The sequence below is a fragment of the Lolium perenne genome, chromosome 7 (genome assembly GCF_019359855.2).
Source record: "Lolium perenne isolate Kyuss_39 chromosome 7, Kyuss_2.0, whole genome shotgun sequence".
Lineage (NCBI taxonomy): Eukaryota > Viridiplantae > Streptophyta > Magnoliopsida > Poales > Poaceae > Lolium > Lolium perenne.
Window position 1 is genome coordinate 192,660,681 of NC_067250.2, and position 17,202 is coordinate 192,677,882.

Genomic DNA, 17,202 nt, shown 5'->3' on the forward strand with positions numbered 1-17,202 from the left:
GGAGGGGCCACACCCTAGGGCGGCGCGGCCCCCCCCCTTGGCCGCGCGGCCCTGTGGTGTGGGGCCCCCGTGCCGCCTCTTGACCTGCCCTGTCGCCTATAAAAAGTCTCCGTGACGAAAACCCCAGTACCGAGAACCACGATACGGAAAACCTTCCCGAGACGCCGCCGCCGCCGCTCCCCGCTCGGGGGATCCGGAGATCGCCTCCGGCACCCTGCCGGAGAGGGGAATCATCTCCCGGAGGACTCTACGCCGCCATGGTCGCCTCCGGTGTGATGTGTGAGTAGTCTACCCCTGGACTATGGGTCCATAGCAGTAGCTAGATGGTTGTCTTCTCCCCATTGTGCTATCATTGTCGGATCTTGTGAGCTGCCTAACATGATCAAGATCATCTATCTGTAATTCTATATGTTGCGTTTGTTGGGATCCGATGAATAGAGAATACTTGTTATGTTGATTATCAAAGCTATGCTTATGTGTTGTTTATGATCTTGCATGCTCTCCGTTACTAGTAGATGCTCTGGCCAAGTAGATGCTTGTAACTCCAAGAGGGAGTACTTATGCTCGATAGTGGGTTCATGCTGCATTGACACAGGACGGTGACGAGAAAGTTCTAAGGTTGTGTTGTGCTGTTGCCACTAGGGATAAAACATTGATGCTATGTCTAAGGATGTAGTTGTTGATTACATTACGCACCATACTTAATGCAATTGTCTGTTGCTTTGCAACTTAATACTGGAGGGGGTTCGGATGATAACCTGAAGGTGGACTTTTTAGGCATAGATGCAGTTGGATGGCGGTCTATGTACTTTGTCGTAATGCCCAATTAAATCTCACTATACTCATCATGATATGTATGTGCATGGTCATGCTCTCTTTATTTGTCAATTGCCCAACTGTAATTTGTTCACCCAACATGCTGTTCGTCTTATGGGAGAGACACCTCTAGTGAACTGTGGACCCCGGTCCAATTCTCTTTACTGAAATACAATCTACTGCAATACTTGTTCTACTGTTTTCTGCAAACAATCATCTTCCACACAATACGGTTAATCCTTTGTTACAGCAAGCCGGTGAGATTGACAACCTCACTGTTTCGTTGGGGCAAAGTACTTTGGTTGTGTTGTGCAGGTTCCACGTTGGCGCCGGAATCTCTGGTGTTGCGCCGCACTACATCCCGCCGCCATCAACCTTCAACGTGCTTCTTGGCTCCTCCTGGTTCGATAAACCTTGGTTTCTTTCTGAGGGAAAACTTGCTGCTGTGCGCATCATACCTTCCTCTTGGGGTTGCCCAACGAACGTGTGAAATACACGCCATCATCCTCCCACTCAAATACTTCGCTAGAAAACTATTTCTTGGAAATAAGCAAGTAACATTAACAAACACTTTTGTCTTTTACTTCATAGTGGAAAGAATTCCCTATCAATTCTTTGGGATAACCAACAAAGACATTCATCCGATTTTGGTTGTAAACTTTTAGACCAAAATTTAAAGAAAGGACTATAAGGGTTTATACCCATGCCGTAACCTGTATTGTGTCATTTCAACGGATCATGATGATGCTCTATTTAGTGTAAAAGCGGTAGTCACTAAAGCATAATCCACAAAAATATAATGGCATCAATATTTTATTTCATCATTGATCCAACAAGGTTTGGATACATCTCTCGGATACTATATCATCATTATGATACTCCAAGAAATGTGAGTTGTAGAACAATTTCATGACTCTCTTAGATGTTCGCTAAAACTCGTAATTCAAATATTTTCCCAATGATCCAATCATAGATATTTGACTTTTCTATTATGATGATTTCCTCTTCATGCTGAAATTTATTTGAATCAATTCAAATGTTTCAAACTTCTTCCTTATCGAATATATCCACATATATATACTCAATTCACTGTTGGAAGTTTTCATGTAGTGGAAGAATCTCCCGCACACAACTATGCCCAGTGAACCATATACATCATCATGTATGTTTCCACTAAGTTAGTTGCCCGTTCAAAACTTGGCATATGAACGGTATTTTAGTCATTCTTTTTAGAAGAGATTTGCAAGCGCCAAATGATTCATAAATCAAATGACTCCAATAATCCATTTGCATGGAGTTTTTTCATGCGTTCCTTTCCAACATGACCTAAATGGCGGTTCCACAAATAAGTGGAATTCAAATCATTTGCCTTACTGTATTTTAGCGTCAGTGTTATGTATGTGTGTTTCACCATTAACATTTATAATAACTTATCCATCGTACATGGAGTAATGTCATAATTTGAACAACTCATTGTTTTTATTTGACAAGAGCAAAATAACAATTATTAAGTTCTTTATTATAAATTCTAAGGGCTAGATAGAATGCCAACGATGAACATAATAACACTTTATTTTTGTTCCAGACGTGCATTCCTATCATATTCCTTGTCAGTCACTTAGGCCAGTGTATTCTTGTATTGCATTGTTTTGTATGACACTTCATACCAACCAATATGGTACAAATACCCAAGAATTTCATTGTGTGACCAAACGAGGAATACATCCATAATATGTATATCATTTATATACACCTGATCTAGACTTTCTAGTCTTTTCTTTTCTTTCTGCCAAAATATCTTTTGTAATTTCTCTTTTAGCTTTCCTCATTATTCAGAAAACATTTCTCCTTCAATAACTTCTAGGTTTGTTGGTCAAATACCAATAACCTTGAGGTTCTTACTTTGAAGTTGATCATCATATGACAAGTGTTTCAGATTTCACTATTAGTAACTTTGTAATATGATGAACAATTTCACTCATGATTTTATCCATTATATCATGACGACTTTTCGAGACCATGTCTGTACATGCTAGGCTCGTAAAGTTTAACCTCAGTATTCGCATGTGCAAATCTGGCTTGCACCCGTTGTAAGCACACGTAGAATCTATAACACCCGATCATCACGTGATGCTTCGAAACAACGAGTCTTAGAAACGGTGCATACTAAGTACAATCACTTCATGGATATGCGAATATCGTTAGTGCCCCAATAGTTGGAGGATTGGGACGCCTTGCGTCTTCAACCTTCGTACATTCCCATAAAACTTATGAGGTTATGTAGTCTCACCAAATTATATTCTATCATCTTGCAATAAGGTCTTAGATATCACATATATCTCATACCTTGATTATTTCTGAAAACTAAATTTTCAGCTTCTTACTTTTCAAACAGATTTGAACTTCAAGTTTCACGGAGACAAGGTAACTTTAGGTACTAATTGAAACCATAGTTCTTTGAATCAACAATGTGAGGTTTACTAAAAGTTTGCAATAGGACTTAAACATTTCTTAATTCATTAGCAATACGGTACCAGTCCGTAAAGTTTATTATCAGATATTAACAGTATTTATATCTCAATTATAAGACTAGCGCATGGTAGAAAACGGATGCCAATACTACAAAATTAATTCAAAATATTACTCAGACTATGTTCATGATAATTAGTTCATGTTTTAATCTAATTACTAATGAACTCCCACTTAATACAACATCCCTCATAGTTGTTAAGTGGTACACGATCCAAATTCACTACACCAAAACCGATCATCACGTGAGATGATGTAGCTTCAATGGTGAACATCAACATGTTGATCATATCATCCATATGATTCGTGTTCAACCTTTCGGTTTCCGTTGTCCCGAGGCCATGTCTGTACATGCTAGGCTCGTCAAGCAAACCCAAGTATTCCGCGTGTGCAACATGGCTTACACCCGTTGTATGTTAACGTTGAGTCTATCACATCCGATCATCACGAGATGCTTCGAAACGACGAACTGTGCAACGGTGCATACGAGGGGAGAACACTTTATTATCTTGATATTAATTTGAGGAATCATCTTATAATGCTACCGTTGCGTTCTAAGTAAAATAAGATGCATAAAGGATTAACATCACATGCAATTCATATGTGATATGATATGGCCCTTTAGTCCTTGCACCTTCGATCTTCATCTCCAAAGCACGGACATGATCTACATCATCAACGGGCATGATCTCCATCATCGTCGGCGTAGCGTCAAGGTTCATGACGCCGTCTTCATGGTTGTTCACCTCATGTAGCAACTATTACAACTACTTTGAAATACTACTCAACATGAAAAATTAAAGACAACCATAAGGCTCCTGCCGGCTGCCACAATACAATAATGATCATCTCATACATATTCATCATCACATCATGGCCATATCACATCACCAAACCCTGCAAAAACAAGTTAGACGTCTCTAATTTGGTTTGCATATTTTACGTGGTTTATGGTTTTCGAGTGAGATCTAATCTACCTATGAACATGAACCACAACGGTGATACTAGTGTTGTCAATAGAAGAGTAAATTGAATCTTCACTATAGTAGGAGAGACAGACACCCGCAAAGCCTCTTATGCAATACAAGTTGCATGTCGAACAAGGAGCAAGTCTCATGAACGCGGTCATGTAAAGTTAGCCCGAGCCGCTTCATCCCACTATGCCACAAAGATGCAAAGTACTCAAACTAAAGACAACAAGAGCATCAACGCCCACAAAACCATTGTGTTCTACTCGTGCAACCATCTATGCATAGACACGGCTCTGATACCACTGTAGGATAACGTTGCATAGAAAACAAAAAATTTCCTACCGCGAACACGCAATCCAAGCCAAGATGCAATCTAGAAGACGATAGCAACGAGGGGATTATCGAGTCTCACCCTTGAAGAGATTCCAAAGCCTACAAGATGAGGCTCTTGTTGCTGCGGTAGACGTTCACTTGCCGCTTGCAAAAGCGCGTAGAAGATCTTGATCACCGGCGCCACGAACGGGCAGCACCTCCGTACTCGGTCACACGTTCGGTTGTTGATGAAGATGACATCCACCTCCCGTTCCAGCGGGCAGCGGAAGTAGTAGCTCCTCTTGAATCCGACAGCACGACGGCGTGGTGTCGGTGGCGGTGGAGAACTCCGGCGGAGCTTCGCTAAGCGTGCGGGAGCTTATGGAGGAGAAGGGGGCGGCTAGGGTTTGGGAGGGGGTGGCCGGCCACTTGAGGGGGGTGGCCAGGCTGTGGTCTTGGGGTGGCCGGCCCCCTCCCCTTGGCCCTCATTATATAGGTGGAACACCCAAGAGTTGGTCTACAAGTCTTCGAATAAGACCCCAAACCAAAACCTTCCATATCACATGAAACCTACCCAAGCTAGGACTCCCACTAGAGGTGGGATTCCCACCCTTCCTTGGGAGGGGGTGGCCGGCACCCTTAGGGGAGTCCACTTGGGACTCCTCCCCTCTTAGGGTTGGCCGGCCATGGTGGTGGAGTCTCTTTGGGACTCCGCCTTCCAAAGTTGTTTCTTCCGGACTTTTCTAGAATCTTCTAGAACCTTCCATAGAACCTTCCGGATCATTTTAGATCTTATAAAATGACTTCCTATATATGAATCTTATTCTCCGGACCATTCCGGAACTCCTCGTGATGTCCGGGATCTCATCCGGGACTCCGAACAAATATTCGAACTCCATTCCATATTCAAGTTCTACCATTTCAACATCCAATTTTAAGTGTGTCACCCTACGGTTCGTGAACTATGCGGACATGGTTGAGTACTCTCTCCAACCAATAACCAATAGCGGGATCTGTAGATCCATAATGGCTCCCACATATTCAACGATGACTTTAGTGATCGAATGAACCATTCACATACGATACCAATTCCCTTTGTCACGCGATATTTTACTTGTCCGAGGTTTGATCATCGGTATCACTCTATACCTTGTTCAACCTCGTTTCCTGACAAGTACTCTTTACTCGTACCGTTGTATGTGGTCTCTTATGAACTTATTCATATGCTTGCAAGACATTAGACGACATTCCACCGAGAGGGCCCAGAGTATATCTATCCGTCATCGGGATGGACAAATCCCACTGTTGATCCATATGCCTCAACTCATACTTTCCGGATACTTAATCCCACCTTTATAACCACCCATTTACGCAGTGGCGTTTGATGTAATCAAAGTACCTTTCCGGTATAAGTGATTTATATGATCTCATGGTCATAAGGACTAGGTAACTATGTATCGAAAGCTTATAGCAAATAACTTAATGACGTGATCTTATGCTACGCTTAATTGGGTGTGTCCATTACATCATTCATACAATGATATAACCTTGTTATTAATAACATCCAATGTTCATGATTATGAAACTAATCATCCATTAATCAACAAGCTAGTTAAGAGGCATACTAGGGACTCTTTGTTGTTTACATATCACACATGTATCAATGTTTCGGTTAATACAATTATAGCATGGTATATAAACATTTATCATAAACATAAAGATATATAATAACCACTTTATTATTGCCTCTTGGGCATATCTCCAACACCAGCCTCGTTCCATTATTGAAAATCCATGTTCTTGTAGTGTTTTTCTCTCCATGTATATATTCAATTGCATTACGGTAGTCAGGTCAAGTAACGGATCGACATGAAGTGTTGTTTAACAAAATGAAATAATACATGCATGTGTGAATCAAAGTTAGAGATGATACATGCAATGTTGGTAACATTCTTTTTCCATACAAAGCTGAAAGCTCAGGGTTGAACCATTAAGATCACAAAGTTTTTAAGATCATCCCAGTCATAGAAAACTAAAAGAAAGGGCAAAGAAAAGGGTCCAACTGCTCCGATGAGCTAATGCACACCGCACATGCTAGTTATACTATCTAAACAACAACATCCATCCCAACTACAAATTGCGCAAAGGCAAACATTTTCATCCTAGAAACAGAAACACAAAAATAGTGAATCAACACTACTCAAACTCCTTGCTAGCATCTTTATCATCAACATGATATCTTCAACGACCATCATCACTCCCCACTTCATCCGTCCGGTCCTAGCCATCAGCAAAAGCCATTTCTGAAAAAAAAGATCAAGTGAAAAAATGTCAGCAGGGTGCTTACGGGGATAACAAATTCAATTAATATCACCTAATAACTATATAGATGTCGCATCGTACATCCAAAATAGATGATCAATAGATTAGTTATATCAAACACTAAATAATTTACTAATTAATATATCTCCTCTAAAAGCGCTTGCCGAATTAAATATTAACTTTTAACACCATACATTTAAGAACAGATGTTTAATAGATTATTTAGATCAAACAACGAATACTTGACTAGTTAACATGTCTCCTCTAAAGGCTTGCCACATCAACTAGTTAATATAGCTTTTGTGAGGATAAGGAACATAGGATGATTTCATTGGTAATAAAATACATAGATCCGATGGCAATTAAATCTACAGAAAAAGTTCACAAGCACTTACCAATCTATACCTAATAATAAAGAAAATAAGATTTCTTGTTGGTCCGTCAAAATACGCTTTTGTGCGTCCAAATATGTGTCTTCGTCCGTCTTCGTCCCAATGGATTGTGCCGAATTCCCGATGTCGAGTCCTGCGTACGCCCATCAAACTTCTGATCCAAAACAAACTGAGTCATTTACGTGGAAAGTCCTCACGTGGTTTGGTATGTCAAGTCGTCCGTCGTCCGTCGCACCTTTCGTTCGTCGCGTGGTTTCCGTTTCGTATGTTGCTTGGTTTCTCTATTTCCTTACCAGTTCTGAACTCTATCGATGACCGGCCTATTTAAATATTCTGGAGCCTGACCGGCCTTGTGTCCCTTCCTTTCTTTCTACGCAATGCAGACAACAAAATCCAGCTTCCTCCCTAGGGATTTGCGGCTGCCGGCTAAGTACAATCTGCAGCTCTAGCAGCAATGGGAGCCTTCCCTCAAAAAAAAAAAAAAAAAAAAAAAAAGCAGCAATGGGAGCCACGGGTAGGACACGAACATCCTTGGCGAACGATGGAAGTTCATGGAGAAGGGCATCGGCAAGGCAAAACGACTGTCGCTGGCGTCCGGTGGCTGAGACCCTGAGAAGCTACGCAAAGCTTGTGCAAGCGCATACCTGGTGGCTAAGATTAGGCGTGAGTGGTTTGATGCATGCATGCGATTGAGGCACGGACAGCTAGGCTGGTTCATGTTGTGACTTCTAAGTGCGGTTGCGCAACACGAATCCTTAGGAAAACTGCTACAGAAGGATGTGTGTTGTGTTGCGGTGGTTTTTGCGGCCGAATCGGTGATCAGGTCGCGCGGAGTTGTGTTCGGCTAGACAGGGGAGACGCGGGCGACATGGAGTAGTTGGGGAGAGGTTGCGCAACATGAGAGAACAAGGCACGATGAGTTGGTGCGGCGAGCTGAAGTGGAAGGCGAAGAGGGACGACAAAGGTGGTGCCGCGCTGTTCATCACCACCGCCAGCGTCCACTCTTTACCAGGAGCTCGTCCAAGATAACCACTGCGATGGAGCGTAAAGGATGAGCCCACAAGCACATCACGCACAGGTCACCAGGATGTTCCTGCTGGTTCAGCGTACGCCGTCCGTGTGGCATCACGCAGCCAGACACTCGCCGATGTGGTTGGGCGTGTTGACGGGATCGTCCCTAGCAGTGCTGGCAACAAAGGGTGCGGCGATGCATCCGTAGCTAGATCCTGCCGTAGCCAGCGCGTGGATCTTAATTTTGCTATTAAGAGGTAAATTTTACATGTACACAATCAATTTCGAACTCCATCACGTTCTCTCCAATATTGCTGAACTCGGCTTGGTCATGATGCAAAACAACTCACAGCTTGTGAGTTGAGGGCATGATGGATTTTATTTTGTAATTGATACCACTGATCCATGGATGGTTCAGGCTTTGCTATTGCAGGAGGATGTGAAGCCCTGTTGCATACATCAACCTAGGATACTAGCTCAACTAATGTTTTGCGGGATTACACTTCAAGCACTAGATTTGGGTCTTCAGAAATGAGGATTTTGTCACGAGAGCATTGTTACTAGAGAGCGGATTTTTTTGTAGCGTTTGGCGTAATAAGCATGTTTAATTATTACATAATTAATGTGAATCATGAGCTTGTGTATCAGTTGGCTTAAGATGCACGCTCTGCTCACGTTAGCACTCCGTTCTCCATGGACGAATCAGTTGGGTAAATCCTTTGGTCAATGTCTCCCTAGCGTTTAAATAGTGTGTTTAACTTGTTTGGACTTGATAGGTGTTGGATTCTGGATACTAACAAAAATGAATTTGGAAATATAATATATTATTATTATCTGGTGATTTTTTTTCTTATATCCTAATTTAGTCATAAAATAAAAAAAATAGGTAAAGAAGTACAAATAATAATAGAAAAGTTAATCTTAGTGGGAGATAGTCATATGTAATTACATTATTCTTAATACAGTTATGGCCATATGGTTGCTTATCACCATTTACTTTTAATATTTTTGCTTATTATTATTATTATCATCTGCTGAAACTGATATTTTCATTCATCAATTTAGAAACTGAGATAACGTGAACATGGTTGGGTGGCGGAGGTGGTGGAGAAAGAGAATATATTTTTTATTTAACCCGTTGCAACGCACGGGCATATATCTATCTATACCTAATCATACCTAATAATAAAGGAGCTAAGATTTCCGTGGTTTGGTCCATCAAAATAAGCTTTGGTCCGTCGCTGAAGGCGTGTTTGTACGTCGTCCCACCCGTTGAAGTTCGCTCGCGGTTGTTGTTCGTGTTTATGAAGGAAACCGATCGGTCCCGTGATCGTGCTCGTGGGGAAACTGATCCTACCTAAACTTGGGTATCCCGGCCGGACTAGAGTCATCCTCTCTTTTTTTCCTTCTTTGAGTCTTTATTATAAATCTCAGAGTGATCGTTACCCTACATCAAATCAAATCGATCGATCCAATCAAAATTCAGAGTTCCAAGCTATTAGATACGCGAGTCAGCGATTCAACAAGATAGGTAGAAATCGCAGGAGCTCGCTGTAGTCGGGTTTCGCGGGAGGACAGGACGGAAAGACGCGCTCGGCTAGGTCGTGGGCTCATAGAGCGAAAAGTCGCGGATATGAACTCCAGGTCTTCGTTGATCGGAGAAGCTTACTCAGGCGGAAATTTTGCACGGCCAAGGTTTTTAGGTGCTCACGGCCAGATCGATGCTAAAATTTCAAGATTGAGGAAGAAGGCTAGACTTTTGATCTTCTGAGTTCTATAGCTGATCGGTGCGTCCTGCAGCGGTTTTTCACGCGGCAACGGAGTCTACGAGAAGATATGCTGCCGACCGCCATCTGCTTGTGCTCGACTACAAGCCGATTCCGTGCTTGGAGTATCGTGATTAAGTTTAAGACAAAAGTTTAGCATTGTAAACACCATTCTTGATTCAGCATGAGATCAATTTCGTGAATTTAAGAGAATCCGCGGCACCTGAACATTTGCCGAAGATGTGTATATTTGACAGGATGCTTGAAGTCAACATATCCTTACTACATCAGGAAACTCTCTCCCGGATTATACAGGAAGATTCATTCTGCTATCGCCCAGTACTATTGAGCTAAAGGAGTGTGTTACCTCACTAGAGAGAGATGTGAGCTGCATAATTTTTTCTTCAGTAAATTATATATATTTCTACTGTGATCGTTCATTGATGTAGATAAATACATGCAACCATTGTTTTGCTCAGAAAATTTGTTTCAACTCCTAATGAATCCCAATTGTTTTAAAATGATTAAATCATTTGTTTTCCTTGTAGGTTTCAGTTTTGTAAGTTGAACATTTCCTAAAATATTTCGAGATCGTCTCTTCTTGTGATGTCCAGTGTCAGCGTGGTTTATATGGCCTCCGGCACATACTTTGGAGCATGGTGAGTGCAGCTGTAAAAATTAAGTATATTTTCTTTAAGTGATCAGACTTGCTACCATATGGAAAAATATTGTGGTCATTCCTGAAGCTATAGCTATAGCGATAGAGGTTTACGATTAACTAGACTGTTCCTACAAAGGAACACACAACTTACAAGACAAACTCTTAGAGGACAAACAATACTTTACCACATTTAAAATGCTTCTGAATTCTTGCAAATCTATGTCAAAATACCCAGTACAATCATACTTATAAATGTTATTTAAGCTTAAATTGAAAGACCAATAGTACAACATCATGCAAAACTTGAATGCAGTTACCTCTTTCTGAGTGTCATACTGCGGAGAGCATGCCTACAATATTGCAGGTAATAGACGTAGTGGGTGGTTATGGTCAAGCTACGGTAATTACGCACATGTGATATTACAAAGATTGACATCATTAGAGGTGTGAGTTCTCAGTTGTTGCACCTTTGTGTTTTTCCCGTTGCAACGCACTGGTAATTTTCCTAGTAATAATAAAGGGAGGACTGTTTCCTTGGTCCAACACTTTTTTGGACCGATTTGCCCTCCCACAAAATCACATATCTATACCTACTAATAAAGGCAATAAGGTTTCTCCCCAAAAATTTCGTCCGTTATAGAATTGTCCTATTATTCTGTGAATTTTACATGACCTGCCACCGCTTAATAAGAAAAATAAAACGGTTCAGTTTCCGTCCACGGGTGAGTGGTCGCTCCAGGTCGCTAGCCAGCTATATCCCGTCGCCCGGTTTGCATGGGTCGAGCAGCCCAAATTAGAAAGGCCGGGCTCAGCTTCTGCTCGCGAGTACATAGGCTTTCTACGCATCAATGGGCCACGATTTGTTTACCATGTGGAGGTCGTTTTCATCACAAACGAGCCGTCCTAATGCTACTTGTGGCTACAAAATAAATTGACGCCTGAAATATTAGTCCCACATCGCTTTGTTATGTGGATTCACAGCGATTTATATACTCAAGTTTCTCGGTATCAGCAAGCCTCCTCAGAAAAGCAAGAAGTTGCCGCACCATTGTTTGGCCTAAGATCAGTAGTCGCACGAGAAAGGAAGTCTCACGAGAAGATAAGTGTCTGCCTCCATTCTTCTACTGGAAAAAAGGACGTTAGCTTTTTAAATTTTTTATTGGTCACGGAACTCAGGTTTGTTAATGTTTTTTACCAAACTCATATTCAATTAGTAAATTTGTAATACGTCAAATTATACTTGATTTTGTTGCGCCGTTTTTTTTATTAGATGTTGTGCCGATCTTGAACTCTAAATGGGCGGCTACTCCCTTTGGCCGTCGCAAGAAGACAGGGAAAAAAATCTATCCAAACGTGGCTTTTTAGGGTCAACGACTAACTCGCTCCACCTCGAATCTTCTTCGTCGAGGAGTCGTTCGTCAACTGTGACTCGCAAGCTATTGCGGCCACGATCACACGAGGTGGTAAGGTGGTTAGAGCATACGCTGCTCGACCACATGCACGCTAAGAGTTATTTCTGCTTCGTAAACTAGAGGAAGACGGTGGTGACAACGATAACGTAGATTATCACTTTTGGGCTGCCGCCACCGGTGGTGCAACCGCGTAAGGGGAAAAGGGCACATATCCACTACATCTAGAGAAAATCAGAGACTTGATATATTTGTTTGCATGCACTGACTAGAGAAAATCAGAGAGAAAATTGTTGCTAATATATTTTGTACTCACTTTTTATGTGTTTGCGTTGATTACTTGTCGCTGTATTTATGTTAATTATTTGTAGATGGAAGAAAAACTTAATTCGGGTAATAAAAATCTCTGTGATTGAATATATTAAATAAAGTTAACCTGTAGCTTCTTTCCGAAGAGAATTTTTTTGTTTTGTATTTTAAAATTAATATATTTTTTTTCCGCAGCAACGCGCGGGCATTGTCCTATTAGTACATAAAAAAGATGGGCAGTTTGCTACATAGCAAGAACATGGTAAAGCTTAATATCACTGCAACACAAAATGGTTCATAGTCTCACATAATAATAATAGATTAATAGGAATACGGTGGCAACAAGCCACTACAATTATCTTAGTAGCACTCTTACGGCAATACGGCTAAATTGCACAATAAACGTAGTCTTAATATATATAAGTGGAAGTCCCACGTAGCAATACTAATTAAGTTCATAAGAGATCACTCAAAATTCCATAGAGATGTGCAACTCCATGTGGTGGCTTCCAGCTGCTAGAGAAGTGCAAGGACGGTGCTGGCAGCTTCAGTTTCCACTCCATCTGGTAGGATCACCTTTATTTACTTATTCATAGAAAATGGTACTTGAAAAGAAAATTCACTTTGAGGTTATCAAATGAAAGAAATGCTTCAGGTTAAACTTGACGAACACATTTTTTACGGAACCATAAAAGAGCTCACCATATCTCCGAAGTGACTAATTACTGCCCATTATTGAATCTGCTTCAACTAATACCAGCGGGATAGAATTGGCATCATCCTCCTGTGAAACAAACACAAAATTTGATTATACAACAGAACTGTAATTTATTGTATAAAGAACAAAAAAGTGTCATATATGCTGACCACATCCTTCTCTTTGTGGTGGCCTCCTCTAATCCCTACCAAACCTTGCACCGTTGATGGGAGCAAAGAGCTACGGTAGTCATCAATCACTCGACCACCGGTGCTAAAAGCCGACTCTGATGAGACTGAAGTGATGGGAATAGAGAGGATATCTCTAGCCATCTTTGCTACTAACGGATACTTTAGTTCATTCATCTTCCACCAACCAAGTATATCAAATTTATCATCAGGAATGTTCTCAACATCATCATCCAAATACTTCTTCAAATCTGACTTTGAGGGCTGATATGCCTTCTTGGCTTTCATATACTCTTGATATTGGCTATATATATATATGATAATATACCCTCCTCCTCACATATTATTAGAGATAGTATTCAAAAAAATTAGCAAACAGTTTGTCCTATATTTCTCAATACTATCATCTGCAGGACAATTTTGGCAAAGGGGAAAATACACCATAATTAAGTATAGAAATATCCAGTTTCTCAAAGTAAAACTAATTTAACACATGACAAGCAAATCATGGCAGAAAATGCTTGTCACTACTCGTACCGTTGGATAATGAATGCAACCACAAAAACCATAGTTTGATAAAATGACCGCAGTTTTAAATTAAAACTCATACAACAAATTCGAAGTTATACAACACATAATGAAACACTTATGAAGAACTAGTAGACTACCATGTATAGATCCTTGCGAAAGGATGATAGGTGGGAACGCACGATGGATTCCCTTCAAACTAGATTGTCTTAGCATGCATTATCTTCATCTGAACCATGTAGATCTGTTTGAGAATCCGAAGAAAATTGTAACAATCATCCTTAGCGTAGCCAATTATGGATGAAAAATTATCCATCGGCAATCTAGGAATCATCGTCTTAAGTTGAATAGTATTCACACGCACCCATCTGGTAACACCAGAAGGGTGGTCGTTCATCTTCTCCCACATTTGCAAGCGGAGGGGCACTTGGTTGCACACACTGAATACTAAATGGCCATGAAAACACCGCCAGGGTCCGAACGGATGTGAATGAATACTATGAACACCACCAGAGCTTTCATTATCAACAATAGCTATAGGCTTTGAGTAACCAGATCAAACTGAGTTTCATTCTGCCCCACCAAAGAAACCAATGAATGGTGCTACCAACAAGGACATTGTCATCATCTAGAGCTTCACAAGCCACATATGATGGCCCAGCTTTGCAGGGACATCATGCCATCCATTATCAGAGAAGACACTCGCGATGACGAAACCTTGATTATCTTCCTTATAGGTGCCCACCAAGACAACTTTAACAGGGCTCCAGAGGTAGTGGTCTTGCACATGGTCCACCGCGTCATCGCCACAGAGCACCGCCCAGTAGCGGTGCACAATCTTTGCATCGAAGAACTGTTGATGCACCCTAATTTCGTGGAAGTCTTGAGTGATGGGGTCCCAAGCGGTGCATAAATACTTACCCCACTGCTCAAAGAGTAAGCGTCCATGACGGAAGTCTTTGAGAACCCAACCATTGAAAGAGCCGTCGTCAGGAAGCAGATCTGGTTAAAAACCATCCAATCCGCGGTGGGTGGAATGCAAATTTTGAAGGGCCATGCCTGAAGCCGCAGGAAAGGACGAGGACGGGAGCTCACGGTGGTGGATGCGGTAGTGTTGATGGAACTTATCTTCAGTCATGGTGCTTCGCCAGCTCTTGCATACGGCGGCCATGCACTGGGGGAAGGGCGGCTGCAGGGGCACACAAAGAAGGATCTGGGAGTGGATGTCCTCGCCTTCGACCGGATTCGCCTACGATGATGACTGCGAGGAGGGCTGGAGGCGGCGTCTGCTATGGCTGCTAGTGTCCTCCTCTTCTAGCGGGGTCACACGCAAGGAGGATCGGCGGTGAAGGTTGCTGCTCCTAGTGCCGTTGTCTTCCAGTTGAGTCGTGTGCGACAACGGCGACGACGAGGGTAGCCGGCGATGGCTTGTATGACTAGTCATGCCGCCCCAATCGTGGAGTGGAACCGTCAGAGTGTGGAACCGTTAGCAAGGAGTTGAAAAGAGGGTTAATTGATGGATTGACACATATAAATGAATGACTGGTATGATCGAGGGCACACTGTTGATTTTGCGAACAAATTGGGGTGGCTGCAAATAGGATATGGCATTGCGAAGGGGAAAGAAGATGAAGCTTTCTAAGGTAGCCGCACCGCGTTGCTACCCGTTGTGTTGGCCTATTAAAACATTCCGTTATATTGGCCGCCGCATGTCAACACCCGGATTTTTAAGTCCAGATACCTATTATGCCATACATCGCAATCCCAGGAATATTGTTTTTGCGAGACATAATAGACTGATATCACAGAACATCATTCATTACAAACCATAATAGTCTTACATCAAAGGATCACATGATCCAGTCTTAATACAACAGTTGATCTGAAGATCAATTACATAGCACATAGCGGAAGAAACGTAGTAGCGGTCCATCTGTTCCACAGGCAACGCTTGACGTCATGAAGTAGTCCTAGTTATCATAGACGTCCTGCTGTCCGTCTTCCTGGTAGTGGTGCTCCTCTTCATAGTCTGGCCATTTGAATAGCCAGGGACAAAGCCGTGAGTACTTTTAAAGTACTCGCAAACTATCACTAATAGAAGTACTAGTAGCTCTAATCATGGCTCTAAGCTTCTAGGTTTATTTGCACAAAGCCAGTTTTATTTCATAAACACTTTAGTAGTCAAAGACTCTTTATTTGCCAAAAATTACTCAAGTCGGAACATTAGTGTCATTCCCACAACTCAGTTGTGATTCAAGTCAAAGTCACAGTTCAGGTTCAAGTCACAAGTCACCAGTCACATGTCACATTTTGAAAAGTTCTGATGACGGAACAGTATGACCTTTCCAACTGTCCATGACCGCGGACGCGGCTATTCGAATAGTTTAACACTCTGCAGAGGTCGTACACTTGTGCCACAATATTTACAATAGTCCGTCAGGGGTAACTGACCCTGATTTATCACACTCAGTGTGCGGACTACCAATCATAACCTTTCATTTACATACCCTAGTACAGGCACCTCTCCCTATGAGTCTGGCCTCCCAGCTATGGCAAACCGCCATCCTGAGAACTGTAAAGGGCTTGGGTCGGACATTCACCTCATTTCACGTCATTTCACTTTCAACGGAGGCACCGTCGGCATAACCCCTATGACGTTTGTTCAGAGGGAACCCGTACTAACATACATAAGTTTCCAGTTAAGCCCTACCCAGAGTCAGGTATTGTGGGGGTACTTAGAAATTGGAATGGTGTCGCATCCGAACCCAACCAGCAGTTTTTATCAAAGAGTCACCTTGTTCACCAAAGTTCATGTTTACCTTCAAAACTTTCAATAGAATTACTCATGATTCCAAGGTTTTCAAAGTCATTTGATTCACAAGTTCCCATCTAGAGTAGTCACTTTTAGTTTTAGCACTAGCAACTAATCATGAGGGGTGCTAACTAAAGTTTTGCTCTCTAGGCTAAGTTTGAAACTCTTGTAGTAGGCTACCTCTAGACCATTATCAATTATAAGAAAAATCTTTGGTAAACAAGTAAATGATTGCAAGATAAAAACTTGGGATTGGATAAATACTTAAACAAAAGAATATTGCAAGGGTGGCTTGCTCTAGTAGAGCTTGCTCATAGTAATATCTTATATTGGTAATAGCTTGCCTTGGATGGTATAGTTGTCAAAGTTGTCCTCTTCTTCTTCGTGGAAGACCTCCTCTTCCTCGTAGTCTCCGGTACTAGCGTCTATAAACGAATACGAGGATACAATCACCAAACAATACTTAAGTAGACTAATTA

At 41.7% G+C, this 17,202-nt stretch overlaps 1 protein-coding gene across 1 annotated transcript; it reads right to left on the bottom strand.

Annotated features, from left to right (window-relative positions):
• Positions 1-14,539: 14,539 nt before the first annotated feature.
• LOC139833801 (uncharacterized) lies at positions 14,540-15,082 on the bottom strand. The gene is made up of 2 exons (XM_071824148.1): positions 14,971-15,082; positions 14,540-14,913 (listed from the first exon to the last, which is right to left on the bottom strand). Exons 1-2 carry the CDS (start codon positions 15,080-15,082, stop codon positions 14,540-14,542), a joined length of 486 nt encoding a protein of 161 aa, XP_071680249.1.
• Positions 15,083-17,202: the final 2,120 nt, after the last annotated feature.